Source organism: Bos indicus x Bos taurus, chromosome 1, assembly GCF_003369695.1.
Source record: "Bos indicus x Bos taurus breed Angus x Brahman F1 hybrid chromosome 1, Bos_hybrid_MaternalHap_v2.0, whole genome shotgun sequence".
Taxonomy (NCBI): Eukaryota; Metazoa; Chordata; class Mammalia; order Artiodactyla; family Bovidae; genus Bos; species Bos indicus x Bos taurus.
Genome location: NC_040076.1, coordinates 66,624,980 through 66,643,379, shown reverse-complemented (window position 1 = coordinate 66,643,379; position 18,400 = coordinate 66,624,980). Strand labels below are relative to the sequence as shown.

At 37.1% G+C, this 18,400-nt stretch overlaps 1 protein-coding gene across 1 annotated transcript in view; it reads left to right on the top strand.

Moving 5' to 3' along the window:
- Positions 1 to 18,400, top strand: part of KPNA1 (karyopherin subunit alpha 1) — a 71,366-nt gene that overhangs the window by 39,636 nt on the left and 13,330 nt on the right. Inside the window, exons 5-10 of the mRNA XM_027535087.1 lie at positions 1,851 to 1,945; positions 9,953 to 10,084; positions 11,089 to 11,177; positions 11,524 to 11,623; positions 12,174 to 12,337; positions 13,759 to 13,837. Of these exons, the coding sequence (XP_027390888.1) occupies positions 1,851 to 1,945; positions 9,953 to 10,084; positions 11,089 to 11,177; positions 11,524 to 11,623; positions 12,174 to 12,337; positions 13,759 to 13,837 (659 nt within the window). The remainder of the gene's footprint in view (positions 1 to 1,850; positions 1,946 to 9,952; positions 10,085 to 11,088; positions 11,178 to 11,523; positions 11,624 to 12,173; positions 12,338 to 13,758; positions 13,838 to 18,400) is intronic.

Sequence of the window (18,400 nt, the reverse complement as noted above, 5' to 3'; positions counted from 1 at the left end):
CTGCCTTTTTTTTTTTTTTTTTTGGGTATAATTAGAGTAGGATGAGATGTGATACTTCTTGTCTTCTGAGCACGTAAGAACTCTGGAACTCTAAGCCATATGGAAATATTGATAGTAAATACTTAAAATAGTTGGCCTTCCTTCCTGCCCCCCAATAGTAGGTTATGGTTATTTGGAATCATTAGTGATAAATTAATATATCTCTTGAAGATAACCAGAATGAAAACGTAGCACCATGGAAAAAGATAATTGTTTTGTGCACAGCAACCTGTAAAAATACCTCCCTCCCCCCCACCCCCTTCTAAAAATGTCTTACCTCTTTTCAGCATGCTGAAATGATTTTCTCAGACAGTGTGGTTTTCTAAGGCTTTTTGCCACATTGCTCCTTCCCTGCCTGTATTCTGGTTTGCCAGCCATTCTTAAAATGTGATAATTAGAATATGATACTTATTACATTCTTATTACTCTAAAGTGTGTGGGAGATTGTCTTCCTTGTCTTGAAACTATATATGCCAATAATGTACTTCAGGCTAGCATCATTTATTTTGGTGGCCATGGCATAGTAATGTTTCATTGTCTTTTCAACAGTCTATACTCCCTAGTGGAGAAGGCAATGGCACCGCACTCCAGTACCCTTGCCTGGAAAATTCCATGGATGGAGGAGCCTGGTGGGCTGCAGCCCATGGGGTCGCTAAGAGTCAGACACGACTGAGCGACTTCACTTTCACTTTTCAGTTTCATGCATTGGAGAAGGAAATGGCAGCCCACTCCAGTGTTCTTGCCTGGAGAATCCCAGGGACAGGGGAGCCTCGTGGGCTGCCGTCTATGGGGTCGCACAGAATCGGACACGACTGAAGTGGCTTAGCAGCAGCAGCATACTCCCTAGTACTTTCCTTTATGAACTGTTTTTAGGTTTTGTCTATGTAGCCATGTGAATTTTTTAAATTGCGTTAAAATATCAATGTTACTTTACCCCTGTTGTTTTATTGCCAGCTTATTGTTGGCTTATTGTTCTTTCTATATGTTGTTTCTATATGTTGTTTCTGTAATCTAGCATATTAATGACTTCATTTTTATTGTAATCATCAAATTTATTTGTTGTGTTTATATGAATGGTTGATAAAAATGTTGAACCAGGCAGAGGATATGTCATTAGAGCTTGCACCAAATTAACATTGAACCATTAGTCATCTCTTTCCAGTGAGTCCATTGACTTGGCTGAGAGTCCCTAGTAGTGCTGTTATCCAGCTTCTTGCAGAGCTACATGAATGTCATCAAAAACTTCGTCAGATCTGTTGCTGAAATTACAATGCTAATTGTTTAGGACATTTCTTATCTATTTACCCAATACATTTCTGTTGACTGACTTTATTTATAAGATACTCTGTGTCATAAATGAAAATGAGATTAATTTGGCAAGTCATTCTTATTTTTGCTGGCACCTACTTATCACTATAGCTGTAAAATTAGATCCTGTAAAATCAGAATCTCCTAATCCAGTTTCTTAAGACAATTTATATAAAAAAAAAAAAAAAAAAGACTTAACAGTGGTTGTCTTTTGATGTTTTCCCCCTACTTTGTAAGTTTTCTAAAATAATAGAGGCAGTAATTTTTAGGAATTCTGCCCATCATTTCATGTTAAGGTGTCCCTTATTTTGAAATCTTTTAAGCAACCCTAGTTTCAGAGTGACTGAACTCAATTTTACATTTTCTTTTTCTTTTTTAGATTTCCAACATGAAAGAGATGCTTAAATTGAGGGAGGGCTATTATGAAGTAAGTTTGAGCTTTATAAAGTCCTTGACTTGAAATCAAAGGATTGTTTTTCTTCTTTTATTTTATGGGGAGACAGAACCTAATCCTCCTATTGATGAAGTCATCAGCACACCAGGAGTAGTGGCCAGGTTTGTGGAGTTCCTCAAACGAAAAGAGAATTGTACACTGCAGGTGCGGACCATTTTCATTTCTTGCCTTATATTTTAATTTCCATTGCAAAGTTATGTTTTGTATACAGATTTGTTACTTATTTTAATCTAGTTGAAGGATTAATTTTTTGATAGTGATGTTCTTGACAACCCATTGCAAGCTGCTTTCATTCCTTGTAAACATCCAGGTCCTTGGTTTTACTGTTTAAAATTCTTGTCATTTTTACTCATGTAAAAGATTATATTTTATGATGACTATGGATCATACTTAGCTGGTAGGGAATTGTTTGCAGTAGAGGATGACCTATTAAGGACCTAATGCGGACTCTGTAAAATTTGGTTTTGAAGGATTTTTAGATTATACTTGTTGGCTTTTTTGGGGCTTTGTAACATGGGCTAGATCAGAGACTCACTGATTCCCAAACCTGGTTCTAATTAATCTTCTCCCCCTCTCACCCCAAAAGAGTTGACAAGAACGTAGCCTTTTTGGGAATCTGGGTGCCTTCTCCTGTGTTAATTTACTCTGTCAGTACTGTTGTATAGGAATTCCAAGAGAAAATTCTATAACTTTGGTGTTAGATAATTTTTACAGTAAAAGAACCATGAACTGACTCGCATCTTGGAAGTTAGCTATAAATTTAAAAATACTATATTGTTTCTGAATAGTCAGATCTTAAGTAAACTGGTAATCTTTCAGTAGCTAGACTTCCTTGTAGTAATTAGCTGAATCAATTTCTGTGTTATTCTTTAACAAATTTATGTGATTCCTAAATTCTCACTTACAGGATCTTTTCTGAGGGATTCAAACCTTTTAGAAAGATTCTGCAACTCTAAAGATCAGTTAGGTCCCATGCAGATTACAAAATGGCTTATTTTTCCAAGTAGATACTTGCTAATAACAAGTTAATCATAAAGATAACTTTCACCCTCTTGTATAATTACCTTTGCCTTACTCTAAGGCTGCAGTAAGGACTGGGGTATTTTTTAATAAGTAATAGCTCCTCTCCCCAGGTTCCTTACTGTCCAGAGCACTATTGATAATTCATAAGCTTGATGCTTTGTCTTGATATTTTCTCTCCTTTCTTCCCATCCCATCTTTGTCTTTCTTTTACTCTTTGTTGCGGTGATGAGTTCCTTCCAGAGGAAAAACAAGAAATCCAGAAAAGGTAGAGTACTTCAGTGTCCCATCAGTTTTCTTCTCCAGTTTGACACTTACTGATTCCCAAGTTCATTTGAATTAAGATTCTGTTTTGCTAGCTGCCTCCTGGATTGTAATTCTGATCCCCATGTAAGGCCAGGATCACCATACACATGGAAAATAATCAGGTTCACCTAGAGAGCAAAGAAAGAGGACTTTTCTCAGGAAAAAAAAGGAAATCCAGACAACCAACACTGCAGAGATCAGAGCCTGAGCCCCTAAGCAACCTGTCAAGAGAACCACAGGGACCAAATGAAGAGCCTTACTGCAGTTTATCATTTGAAAAGCTTTATAGGAAGAGGGAGGTAGGGAAAATTACCATTTTGTTTATGTGAAAATATGTTTCTTTCCTGTCCCTGACAGCAAGAGTAATTTTGAGATCCTAAATTTACTCTTGGACTTGGTTTTTAGTAGATGGTTGAAGAGGTCCAGTTCCTTAATGGATTCATTAAAGGAAGGTGGTACATCTAGTCCTAAGATGAAAAATGTCAGAGAATTGGATCTTTCCCCATTCCTACCCTCTCCAGTCCTCTCTAAAGAGCGCAGTATATTCTCTCAGACAATTCCATCTCCTAGCTAACACTTGTAAATTCTACATCATTTTGATTTTGTAATCCTGGAGTTTGTATCTTAACATATCTGAAGATAAAAGCCTTCAGAAATCTTTAATTTGCTTGTATCAAAATTCTCAGATTCCTCCCTTGTACAGACTATTTATTAAGCTGAAAGATGAAGAAATGATTCCTCTGGAAGTGACCACCTCATGATTTTCATCTTAGCAGTCCAAAGACTGAGAGAGAAAACAAACCTGTCATCATCCTCAGATTTTCTTCTGTGTACATTTAACATAGTATTCTTTCTCCAGTGTGACTAATGGGTAATCTTGACTACCCCAAAAGCAGGAGGAATAAATATATTCCACGAGGCTTCATGGTCAAATAATTAGGCATACTCTGGGAAACTTGGAGAGTACTCCTTCCTCTGTCTCCTTGGAGAGCACTAGGATGTGAGTTGTCACTGATACTTCTACTGCATATTGGAAGTTTGAATAGTGTGTCTTTTGGAATGAGATGTTTGCCATTTCTCTTCCAGAAAGAGAGTAATAATACATAGTCATGATAGCTTAACTCACTAATAAATCCTTGGACAAATGTAATCCCTTCATTCCATATACAAAGAATTGTGAATCTTAGTGAAGGGTCTCTTTACTGTCTTTCTGGCTTTCCTCATCCCCAAACCAATGGGGTGTTGCAAACCAAGGTGATAAAAATGCCTGCTTTTGGCAGTGCTACCTAAATACTCACTTGCCCTCAAATGAGATGATCATGGATGGAATCTAGGACTTTGGAAGCAGACTATGCCATTTAACTAACAGCGTTCTCAAGCTTGGTAACATGTGGGTCTCAGAATACTTGAGCCCTTGACATGAGATTGGTCTGCCTCATGGTGTATTCCCTGGACCCACTTTGTTTGCATTTTTGAGTCCAGGTCCAACATTTTTGTACTATCCTTTGCAGTGCTGAGATGTATTCCCAAACCTTCTTATAGAAACTTACAAAAATAGCTAGAATATAAGTAAATTGCCTCTTAGTTCCAGTCATTAAACAGATATTCCTCTTAAAGTTGTAAATTTGAGTTAAATTAGTTTTCCCATTTCTACCTTTCTTGTTAACACTACAAGCTTAATGTGATAAACTGCAGTAAGCCTTCATCCTCCTATGTTTTTCCCATCTTCATTGAGCCCTCTACCTATCTTGAAAGGTTGCTCAGATGACTCAGGCACTGTTCTCTCCAGAGTTTGATATCTGGGTTTATTTTTCTGATGTGAGCCTCTCTTTTCACTTGCTCTCCAGGTGAGCCTGGCATTTGCTAGGAACCAGAGTGGAACCGGCAAAGTGGCCAGCAACAGAGTCCTGATCCAAATGGAGAAAGGGAGCCAGGCGTACTTCAACCTGGAGTGGGAAACTTGATAGGAGGTCAGAAGTACTTCAGTTTTGGATTCTCATTTTCCTTATTTAAGGAACTGGGCACCAAAAGGTAGAGATTGAGAAGAGAAAGAGAGAACATAACAAATCTTCAGTGTGCCCTTCAGATTTCAGTTGTAGGCTTATTTAGAAATTTCTGGACAGTGAAAAATAAGTGGAATTAAAATTTGTAAGCAGTCACAGCTGAATGACAGGTTGTTTCCTCGCATGATGCCATTCTTAGAACACTAAGAATATAGTAGTTTAGAACAACAAAGAGGAGTAAAGATTATAGTTATTTTGGGTATTACTTCTGATGGTACCATTTCTTGGATTTTTTTTCATTTCATCATGTTGCTGAGTTTTTCTTGAGTTGCATGGTTACTTAGATTACCTTTTCTGGCCACTTCTGTATAACTTTATGCAGTTGTTTTTGTTATCAACTCTCGTGTTAGAATCTAGTCTGGGACCTGAGGCTGAAACATTCACCACACTCAAAAAGTAATGACTGTAATACCCAGTGAAAGAGAAACATAGTTCAAAGTTCACCCAGTTTTTTAAAAACATACTTACATATTAAATACATGTAAACACAAGAAGAAAGTTGCTTTTTGCAGCACTTTAATAGGAGTTTAACTCATGGGGAATTCTCAGCCTGTCCCTCCCTTTCTCTCTCTGTTTCTGTCTCTTACATACATACATAGATGTCACACATACACACTGGTGTAGAAAATTGTACAGAGCTTGATAAGTTTTTACAAGGTAAACATCACAGTAATCTTCACCATTTGTGTGTGTGTGTGTGTGTGTGTGTGTGTGTGTGTATATTTTAACGCCTCATTAATCCATGAATATGATTTGGTTTTCAATGGCTCTCTGGTTATAGTTATTCATCTCCTTTTGTCTCCAGTAATGGCAAAATTACTTTCTGATTTCCATTCTCACCAAGAGAGTCTTTGACTCTTCTTTGGATTCAGGTTATAATCATTATGTACTTCTTAGTAATAAACACAACTCCGGTACATTCTTTTGTTGAAAAGTCCTAATTTCCAATTTTCTTCCATTCATGTTCTGGCTATTATTTGCTTATTCTCCATTTTACTAATCATTATCACTCTTATTTTTTTTTTCTCCATTTTATTCACTTCATTGGCATCTAGAATTCTTTCTCTGGGAGACCTTTGGTGCTGAACCTCATCAAACAGCAGTTTGAATTTTGGGAGCAATTAGTATTCTGATTTCTTCTCATTGATAACTCTGTGTGTGTTGTGTTCAGTTGCTTCAGTCACGTCTGACTCTTTGTGACCCTATGGACTGTAGCCCGCCAGGCTCCTCTGTCCACGAAATTTTCCAGTAAGAATACTGGAGTGGGTTGCTGTACCCTTCTTCAGGGGATTTTCTCAAGCCAGAGATTGAACCCTCATCTCCTGCATTGCAGGCAGATTCTTTACCACTGAGCCTCCAGGGAAGCCCTGATAACTCTTTAATATATTGTTTATTTACTCAGGTTGTTGTTACCATTTCTTTTGCATCAAAATCTCATTGCAAACCTTTTCTCTCTTTGATATAGATTGCTGTCTGTGCTGATTTTATTCATTTTTTACAGGTTGCTTTTCCTCAGAGTTTTCATTTTTTTGACTTGTTCTCAGATGCTGGTGACTCTGTTGAACTTGGAGGCTTCCTTCTTGTAGGAGAGTTTGCTTTTGTACTCACTTCAAATGTCTCTCTTAAACTAGTTAATTTTCCTAGTAAGCAAAAGAAACTACTTTGTAGGTGAACTGTGTTCCTTTCAGCTTTTCCTAAATAATCTGGCATGTCATTAATCGAAATTACTTGCCCTGGATACCAAAACCACAAGCAATTGAAAGGCTCTTGTCATTATTACAGGTGTGTTTCAGAGAGGAAACTGATTTGGTCCATAAGCCTACTATCTATCTATCTTGTTAGTTTCGACTTACATTACTCAAATCATTAGTGATCATTGGATATTTTGCTGATAGTTTCCTCATTAATAAACTAGAAAACCAAGGCGTCTCTGGCTGGGTTGTTGTAAGGAACAGCTAAGAGTATGTGAATAATCCTTTTAAAATATAAAGGCCTGTATAAATGTCAGGTTTCAACTCAGATTGAAAAGGGCTAGAACATTGGTTTGGGTAGTAATTTAATTACAGAGGTGATTTAAAATGAGTTTTTATTTTGTTATATTCAGTGTTTCAAAGTCTCCTGAACTTATCAGTTCAGTTCAGTCGCTCAGTTGTGTCCGACTCTTTGCGACCCCATGAACCGCAGCATGCCAGGCCTCCCTGTCCACCACCAACTCCCGGAGTCCACCCAAACACAGGTCCATTGAGTCAGTGATGCCATCCAACCATCTCATCCTCTGTCTTCCCCTTCTCCTCCTGCCCTCAATCTTTCCCAGCATCAAGGTCTTTTCAAATGAGTCAGCTCTTTGCATCAGGTGGCCAAAGTTTTGGAGTTTCAGCTTCAACATCAGCTACCAGTGAACACCCAGGACTGATCTCCTTTAGGATGGACTGGTTGGATCTCCTTGCAGTCCAAGGGACTCTCAAGAGTCTTCTCCAACACCACAGTTCAAAAGCATCAATTCTTCACTCTCAGTTTTCTTTATAGTCCAACTCTCACATCCATACATGACCACTGGAAAAACCATAGCCTTGACTAGACGGACCTTTGTTGGCAAAGTAATATCTCTGTTTTTTAATATGCTGTCTAGGCTGTCATAACTGTCCTTCCAAGGAGTAAGCGTCTTTTAATTTCATGGCTACAATCACCATCTGCAGTGATTTTGAAGCCCCCAAAAAATAAAGTCAGCCACTGTTTCCACTGTTTCCCCATCTATTTGCCATGAAGTGATGGGACCAGATGCCATGATCTTAGTTTTCTGAATGTTGAGCTTTAAGCCAACTGTTTCACTCTCCTCTTTCACTTTCATCAAGAGGCTCTTTAGTTCTTCTTCACTTTCTGCCATAAGGGTGGTGTCATCTGCATATCTGAGGTTATTGATATTTCTCCGGGCAATCTTGATTCCAGCTTGTGCTTCCTCCAGCCCAGCGTTTCTCATGATGTACTCTGCATAGAAGTTAAATAAGCAGGGTGACAATATACAGCCTTGATGTACTCCCTTTCCTGTTTGGAACCAGTCTGTTGTTCCATGTCCAGTTCTAACTGTTGCTTCCTGACCTGCATACAGGTTTCTCAAGAGGCAGGTCAGGTGGTCTGGTATTTCCATCTCTTTCAGAATTTTCCACAATTTGTTGTGATGCACACAGTCAAAGGCTTTGGCATAGTCAATAAAGCAGAAAGAGATGTTTTTCTGGAACTTTCTTGCTTTTTCCATGATGCAGCAGATGTTAGCAATTTGATCTCTGGTTCCTCTGCCTTTTCTAAAACCAGCTTGAACATCTGGAAGTTCATGGTTTACGTATTGCTGAAGCCTGGCTTGGAGAATTTTGAGCATTACTTTACTAGTGAGTGAGATTATAGTAAGGAGTTATCATGCAAAAAAAAGTCCCTTTAACTGTGGTGCTCCTAGTCTGGCCTCCCTGCTGCTGTAATATCAGTGTCCTAACTGGCTATCAGACCACTTTATTTCACATTTATAGGTTTTTTTTTTAATATCCCCTTCTTTAAGTGTCTTCTGCTATGAATTTACTGACATTCATTCATGTATCTTTGGACTGTGCTAATCAAATTGCTTTCCTGTTTCTTTCATTTTCCCATACCCCAAGTGATTGATTTATTTTTCTATATGACAGCTACCTTTCGGTAGACCCAAAAGCTTGAGAATCACAGCTCCATTTTTTGATGATTTTTAAATTGAGATTCTCATTCAAGTGGCATATCTCTAAATTTTTTTGCCCCCACATGTATGCTTCATTAAAGAATATTAAATAGGAGACAGAACAGGAGAAGGAAGTAAAGCTGAAGTTTAATTAAGAACTCTAAATAGGATTTTGAGAGTTCATTCTTGGATTTTAGGAGTTCATTCTTGGATTTCATCTTATTGAGCTTAAGAGTCAAGGTACCATAGAGATGTGTACAATTAATAATGTGCTGTATTTTTTGTTGGCCATAATTTCCTTCATACCTTTTGTTTACCAGTTTATTAACCTTTAGGAATGCTGTTTTTAAAAAAGTCTTACCTCTGTGCCTTGGTTTGAAGGCTGCTCATTTATTGGAATCTCTTATGGTCTAAAGCTGCCATTTCTGTTAGTTGTATGCCTGTTAACTCCTTTTGGTCTGCTTAATCATTTAAATTGTCTTCTGCCTTTTTCACTCTGCCTATATTTTATACATTTTACACTAATATTGTTTCCCCATTTCACTTTTCCTATTTTATAGAAATTATTTAATTTTTTATTAGATAATAAACATGGTATAAGGCTAAAGGTTACATAAAGGTTTTACTCTAATAAGTGTTTATCCTTCCTGTACTTGTTTCTGATTCACCTAGACCTCTCTATGTAAGTAGCAAATATTTACAGTTTATTATGATTCCTTTAAGAGATATCCTGTGCAATAAGTAAATTAATGCATATATTCTTTCTTAACCCTTTTGAAAAATACAGTACGGTACCAAACACTCCCTCATTCTTCTTATGGTCTCATGTCAGCTCTATCTTGATCTGAAATTTTAGACACCCAGAGTTCCTGATGAAGGTTATTTCTTTGGGAATTCTTCTATTAAATTAATATAGTATTTACCTGATAGATTATATTCAAATAATGATCTCAGATTCTTTTTTCATGCATAGAAAACATTCTTTTTTTTTTTAAGAAAACCTTATTGTTGTAAGTAAACCTATTAAATTCTACTAAGATAATGAAATTATTTTTATCTTTATAGTTTGAATCAGCTTGGGTACTGACAAATATTGCTTCAGGAAATTCTCTTCAGACCCGGATTGTGATTCAGGCAGGAGCTGTGCCTATCTTCATAGAGTTGCTCAGCTCAGAGTTTGAAGATGTCCAGGAACAGGTAAAAGATGAAACAAGTAAAGAGAAGCAGGTTAAAGAATACAGTTTTTCCCTGAGTCTTATATTCAAGAGTCTTAGTGTTACCACTTGGATACGACAGTCCATGGTTCTCACATGGAGTGTTCCAGAAATCTAAATGTAACCCAAATAGGACGTTTCATAGTGAATATAGGCAGAACATCTCCTAGAAACATAACCGTTTTTCTATTCCAACCCTGAAATTCTTGAAGTCTTATACATTTAAGACCATGTAAGGTCTTACATTTTTTTTTTGTAATACTCTTTGGTGTTGATTGAAGTAGCAAGTCTTTGTTACTTTTGGCAGAAAATCACTTAGAAAAAATGCATTTTTAATTACTGCAAACTTTGTCAAACTCATAAATACAAATTGTTACTAAATGAGTATGATTTTATTCTACAATTTTATTAAGGTATAATCAACCTACGGTAAACTGCATATGGTTAAAGTGTATAATTTGTAAGTTCTAACATATGTATTTACCCATGAAAGATTATAGTCAAGATTGCTAGTATATCAACCTCCCAAAATTGAGTCAAGTTTTCTGCATTTTTATTGCTCTTAATTTCTTGGCTCACTGTTTTCTTTTGTAAGCAAGGTTAAAATACATTTTAAATCAGCTGAGTAAACCATTTGGATCTCTGCCATGTTCCAAGGGCTGCATGGAGTGTTACTTAACAATAAGACCCCCTAACGTAAAGAATATATATAAGAACTGGTACCTCTTTTTAATGACTTCACTACCATGAGTATATTCACATGTATACTTTTAATATTACTGATCTTCTACCAGTCCCATAACAGTTTCATTTGACTCCCTGATGAGTGATCTTAGAGGTGTTAATAGTTAATGTCCATGTACAATATGTTGATTAGCTACTGTATTATTTTGTAAAGAGTTTTTGTAGTATGTTTGCATCTTTTTTGAAAGAACTATGAAAAGATTAAACTCTGCAGCCTGTCATTAATGAATAATTCTTTCACAGGCCGTCTGGGCTCTTGGCAACATTGCTGGAGATAGTACCATGTGCAGGGACTATGTCTTAGACTGCAATATTCTTCCCCCTCTTCTGCAGTAAGTTTCTTTCTTTTTTGTGGGTAATAAAAATATGGGAAGTTCCTCAGAAACGAGTGCATCTTTGGAAATCATTTTGGATTTCCTAGTGTTGCTTTTCATTGCAAATATTTTCTCACTAACTTGTTCAGCTCATTTCCTTGGGCACTGTCTCTTATTCAGGTGTGTAAAAAGAAGTGCCAATATTCTGAATTCTTTGTGTTAGAATTAAACTTTATTGTTCTGGAGAAGAGCTGTTTGAAGACATCTGTCTATCAATAGCATTAAGTGGTTAAATATTTATCATATGCTATCAGAGAATTGATGCCCATTATATCATTTACCAATTGCATCATTATGCTTATAGGTTATTTTCAAAGCAGAACCGCCTGACTATGACCCGGAATGCAGTATGGGCTTTGTCTAATCTCTGTAGAGGGAAAAGTCCACCTCCAGAATTTGCAAAGGTAAGGATTATGCTTGTGGGAAATTGGCAGAAAAAGTACAGTTAAAAGAGTGTAGCAACCAATGTTAATGTGAATAGAAAGAATAATTTTTGATAAACTAAAATGTTAGAATTTTGTTTCTAGAAAACTAGGTCTTTGTTTTTGTTTGAATTTGGAATAAATCTTCACTGCCTGTAGAAAGCTCTGAACTAACCTTAAATGTGGCATTTTTTTTCATAACAAAGTATCTAAAATGTAGAATTTCCTAGCTTTAGCACTTAGGGAAATTACTTTATCTGTGATCCACAGAGAGTATTTTGATAAGGAATCCCACCCTTAGAATTGGTATATATTAAACTTTGCTCTTTGAAATTGTTTTCCTTGGGCATTGACTATTTCATCAAAGTAAACTGCAAGGTGGAAATGTCATTTGGCCACTTATTACGCCATCTCTAGAAGGATTAATCACTCCAGAAGTCACCAGGTGTGTGCCTGGTTGCTTTCTGGATCCCCACTCCTCACTTGCTTTTATTTTACTGAATTTCATAATCGTGTCACCTTTCCTTTACAGGTTTCCCCTTGTCTGAATGTGCTTTCTTGGTTGCTATTTGTCAGTGACACTGATGTACTGGCTGATGCCTGCTGGGCCCTCTCATATCTATCAGATGGACCCAATGATAAAATTCAAGCAGTCATTGATGCAGGAGTATGTAGGAGACTTGTGGAGCTGTTGATGTAAGATATCTTTAAGAAAGTGTGTTATTTTGTCTCTCCTACTAGTATTCTAGTTGCTGATACTCAAATATTAATGTATTATACTGATTTGTTGTGCTTTGTGCTACTGTCCTTTGTTACTTTGTTATATTCACATTAAATGTTTGTTTTTTTGTTTTGAGGGTTATAAAGAGCCTCTCACTTGTCCTCTGTAAGCAGCCCTTCAGCAAAAACATTTGGAAAACTCTGATCTATTTAATTCTAGCTCATACTTAGTATTCTGAGACAAACCACTGGATGGCAAACATCTTTTGTCTCATGTAGTCTAGGCTCACTTAGTCTAAGCTCTTTAAAGCTTAACCTAGACTAATGTCAGACTTTGACTTTTATTTTGCTATATCTCTTTGGATCCCTTTCATTTATGAAGTAGAAGATATACTGATGGCATAACTAATTTGAGACTGTATTAATCAAATTTTTAGAAAATAACTATTGAAGGAAAAATTAGAGTGATAACATAATGGGGAAATAGTATAATTACAAGCCATGTGAAATTTATTGGAGTAAGTACAAAATAGATGGAAGGAAACATTGTCCCAAAGATGACACATCGAATGGATTAGATAATATAATATATAGAGTATAAAACTCTGGGATGATAGCTGGCTACAGACTGGGTACAGATCAGTAGCATAATGCTTTTGTGTATTAAAAGCAGTGTAATGCTGGAGGAGTCACAAGTACAGCATTCAGAATCTGGGAAGTAATCTTTTGTACTCTTTAATCACTTTTACTATATATTTTTACCATTTCTTGTTGGTCATCATATCTTAAATGTGAAGAAACTGGCATAGTTTTGAGAAGAGTGATCAATCTCATTAAACAGGAGAGAAAAGATATTTAAGGAAAGTTAAAGGATATTAACTTATTTAGCCTGAAGTCAAAACTTAATATCTGTCCTCAGATATGTAAAAGATTTTGGAGGGGGTTTTCAGACCACCAAGTTAGCAGAAGTTTAGTAAAAAGAGTTTAGTATTTGAAGTATGGAGCCTGACTCATTTTCAAGGTAGTTCAACTGTTGACATGTTTTTATTTCTGTGAAAATGGAATAATTTGTAAAACTTTAAAAAGTGGTATATAAATGTTACTGTTGCTGTTATCTCAGCAACCATGGAAACCAAGAGGAAATGAAACCTGTTTTAAAGAATGAGAGGGAAAAGTTGGACTCTAGGTGATGAAATACTTGGGAAAGGTTTTTAGAAAAGATGTGTAGCTTTTATCCAAAAATATTAAATAAGGGAAAGACAGTCCTTCTTGGATACACCAAAAACATTTCCTCATCCTGATAGGGTTCCTTGTACCTTTCTGGTTTTAGCTCTAAGGAAAGGAATTTGCAGATGTTACTGTTGGATATAAGACATCTTTTCTTTTTATGGTTGCAGGCATAATGATTATAAAGTGGTTTCTCCTGCCTTGCGGGCTGTTGGAAACATTGTCACAGGAGATGATGTTCAGACACAGGTATGAATAAATGGTAACTTTTTTTTCCTTCCAAAATAGCACATTGACCACCCCCCCACCCCTCTCCATGAGTATGTTTCTGTTACAGTATTTTTAACTCCCTATTATTGGGGAGAATTGATACTTTGTTTCATTAATGTTTGTTAAATGTTAGCTTTGGCAGCTACTTTCAATACCTTCACTACTTGTATCTCTGTCTTGATCTACTGCTTGTAGCAGTCTTGGGTTCCTGAGGAGCCTGGTGGGCTCCTTGGGGTCACAAAGAATCAGATACAACTGAGGGACTGGCCACACACACAATAGTGCAACTTATCCTTTTGGTTAGGTTTATTTCTCACTACTTCTACTTGAAGGGATTCCTGTGAGCATCAGAAGTTTCCAGTAGCATCCTTTCTTTCAGCTTCATCTCCTCTTCCCTGGTAGCTTCCTCCTTTCTGTACATGGTAAGTTTCCTAAGTGAGGAGGATCTTCCCTCCCAGTTCATAATGTGATCCTCTAATCCACTCAACTTTTATATCAAGATATGTCACTCATGGTGGATTCTTCTAGCTATTTTTATTCTTGATCCCTCAGATGCATTGGCATCATCTTTAAAATTATCTTCCTAGGCTTCTGTGATGTTGAAGTATTTTGGGTCTCCTGCCTCATTGACCATTGGTTTTTCTTTAGCAAGCTCCTTTACCTGTTCTTTTCTCTTTATGGGATTATCCTCTGTAGGGGATTAGGTTTCAGCTTTAGCTCTTTCTTAACCAGCTCTGACTTTCAGCAAGACATTTAATGTCTTTACTTTTCTACTCTATAAAATTAAGGAGACTTTGTTCTCAGTTGTCTTCCAGCTCTTAATATTTACTTTAAAATGATTCTGTCCACAGAGGAACTGTTGTTTTTCCTGGTATATCTGGCCCTCTGCTTATTTACGTTCCTGTCTTGGTGAATGACCCCAGCGGTCACCCAAGCCAAAAACCCGGACATTAGTTTGGTTACTGCCTTTCTTCTATCTTTCTTATCAGTCCCTAATGATGGTCATCTCTACTTACTCCTTGCAGTGCTTAGTTCACACATTTCTTACTGTACTATTCTCATGTCGCCAGAAGGATGTTTGTAACATGCAAATTTGATCGTCTCATTCTCTTAAAATCTTTTTATAGCCCCCGATTGTTCTTGGATAGTGTTCTAATATCCTTTAAAGTCTGGCACCTGTATAATGAAATGCTATGCAACAGAATGAAGAACCTATTAAGCATGTTTTAATACACAGAATGTTTTTCAGGTTCTGTTGTTCAAAAAGGAAAACGAGACACAGAATAGTGTGTAGCATACATTACTATTTGTGTAAGAGTGGTGGAGAGGAGAAAAAAACAATACATGTGTGTTTGTAATTGCATAAAATTTCTCAGGAAGCACACACAGGAAGCTAATAACATGGTTGTCTCTGTGGTTAGCTGGGGTATAGGAATGGAAAGGAAGCTTAAAACTATATAGTCCTTTTTATTTTCTGAATTTTAAAACCATATCAGTGTTGCTATTGAAAGTTTGTCTACCCCTTCCCATGCCATGCTCTATGCTTTTGCCATGTCATGTTTATTCCTGTGTAATAGCTGTGACACACCCGGATTCTGAGATTTAACACAGAGCTTGCTTCCCTTGGCATGGAATATATGTCTCCATCCCCCATCCCTGCTCTGACCAGTCCCTCACACAAACTCGCACTCTGCCATTAATGTCTTGTCATTCTTCAAGTCTTGCTATTAATTTTCTCTGAGAAGCTAACTCTTAAATTAGGTACTCCCTCCTTTGTTTCATCTGTCATAGCACTTACCACTGTATAACTGTCTGCTAGATTGTAAGCTTATAGAAGTGGAACTGTGTCAATCTTGTTCACTTTTGTTCTTCTATAATTGTCCCAGGCACAATGTATAGAGACTCAAAAAATATTTACCACATAAATGAAGTTCTGAATCTATATATAGTTCTGATCTCTCTCAAGTTCCAGTAACATGTTTCCAGTACCTGTCTCATTTATCTTCTCACCCACAAAGTGAGTTCCAAGTTTTGATTTTTCCCACTTCAATTAATGGTACGATTTATTCACCCACTCTTGAAACTTTGCAGTCATGTTTGGTGTCTCCATCTCTCATACTTTTATTTGATAGCAAGTCAGCAGGTCTTATGGGTTCTTGCATTTTTATTGAATTTTGGCTGTGCTGGGTCTTTGTTGCTTTGTGTGGTCTTTCCCTAGTTGGAGCACACAGGGGCTGCTCTTCATTTTGGTGTGAGGGCTTCTCATTGCAGTGGTTTCTCTTGTTGTGGAGCACAGGCTCTAGGTGTGCAGGCTTCAGTAGTTGTGACATACAGGCTCAGTAGGTTGCGGCTCGTGGGCCCTAGAACATGCAGGCTTCAGTGATTGCAGCATGCAGGCTCTAGAGCCTGGGCTCAATAGTTGTGCACAGCCTTTGTGGCATATGGAATCTTCCCAACCAGGAATCAAACTCGTATCCCCTGCATCATTGCAGGCAGAATCTTACCCACTGCGCCCCCAGGCAAGTCCTTTCATCGTTTCTAGGTCCACACCTGATTACCTTAGTTTGGGCCCTGTTTTCTCACATACAGTGGTTGTTGCTATACCTACCGTATTTATCCTCCTGCTCTCTCAGGCATTTACCCCTCTCGGTGTATTCTTCCTGCTGCTGCTGCTGCTAAGTCACTTCAGTCGTGTCCGACTCTATGCAACCCCATAGACGGCAGCACACCAGGTTCCCTCGTCTCTGGGATTCTCCAGGCAAGAACACTGGAGTGGGGTGCCATTGCCTTCTCTGGTATTCTTCCTAATAACTGCTTAATCTTTTCTAAAATAACTGTTCACAGTATTTTCCTCCTAGAAACATTGAGCTTTAATGGCTATGAGATAAAGAACCTTGAAAGACTTAGGAATTTGCACTGCAGTGTTTTAGTTTCATTTTTCTTTCTAGCCTCCTGTTAATTTTTTGGGTACAGAACCTTTCCTTAATAGTTTCAATTCAGTACTTTGTGGTAGCCTACCAGATTTCATTTCTAATCCTTCCATATGCTGTATCCTCCCTCTTCTTTGCTTATAAAATTCTGTGTTTCAAAGTGTTTCCCCCCACCCCCTCCCATGAAGTCTTTTTTTTTCTTACTATTCTTTCTCAAGTAATTCTTTAACTTCTGACATACTTGTTTTCCACACCACATCAGCATTTAACATATTGCTTTGTGACTTTTTTATACTGTTATTTGGAATGACGGTACTTGTTAAACTACAAGTTTTGTTACTTTTTGAGTTAATAGGCAAAAATTGGCTTCATTTTAATTTTCATTTCTTTGTGAGGTAATTTGCTATTAAAATTGTAGTTTCTCTTATCAGTTTACATACTAAAGACAGCAACCTTTTCTGTTGCAAAAGCTTTTTCACATTGCTGTGCATTTTAATTTTCATGAATTTCTTGACATACAAAAATTTCTATTTGGTAAAATTTTAATTTTTCCCCTATAATTTCTTTTACTGTTTTTAATGCTTATAAAGTCCTTCACTGTCCTCCAAACCAGCTGTTAACTGCCTAATTTATATTAATATTTTCTTCTGCTTTATGGTTTCTTTTTTATATTTACTCTTTAAATAGGTTGCAAATTTATTTTAGTAACTGTTTGGGGTTAAGGATTGATTTAAAATTTTTTTTCAACCAGTTACCCCTTATTCTAGTTGTCCTTGTTGTTCAGTCTGTCACTTAAGTCATGTCCAACTTTTTGTGACCCCATGAATTGCAGCATACCAGTCTTCTCTGTCCTTTACTATCTCCCTGAGTTTGCGCAAACTCATGTCCATTGAGTCAGTGATGCCGTCCACCCATCTCATCCTCTTTCACCCTCTTCTCCTCTTGCCCTCAATCTTTCCCAGCATCAGTGTCTTTTCCAGTGAGTCAGCTCTTCGCATCAGGTGGCCAAAGTATTGGAGCTTCACGTTTAGCATCAGACTTTCCAGTGGATATTCAGGACTGATTTCCTTTAGGATTGACTGGTTTCATCTTCTTGCAGTCCAAGGGAGTCTCAAGTCTTCTCCAACACCAGTTTCAAAGTGTCAGTTCTTTGGCGCTTAGCCTTCTTTATGGTCCAACTCTCACATCCATACATGACTACTGGAAAAACTATGGCTTTGACTATATGGACCTTTGTCGGCAAAGTGATATCTCTGGTTTTAAATACGCTGTCTAGGTTTGTCATAGCTATTCTTCCAAGGAGCAAATGTCTTTTAATTTTGTGGCTGCAGTCACCGTCCGCATTGATTTTGGAACCCAAGAAAATGAAATCTGACAATTTCCACATTTTCCCCATCTATTTACCATGAAGTGATAGGACCAGATGTCATTATCTTAGGTTTTTGCATGTTGAGTTTTAAGGCAGTTTTTTTCACTCTCCTCTTTGATCTTCATCAAGAGGTTCTTTAGTTTTTCTTCACTAGAACCATCTATTAAATAAGACTACTAGTCAGTTAATCCTTTCTTGAAGAAAAAAGTATATATACTTAATTCTTGATAAATACTTGCATTT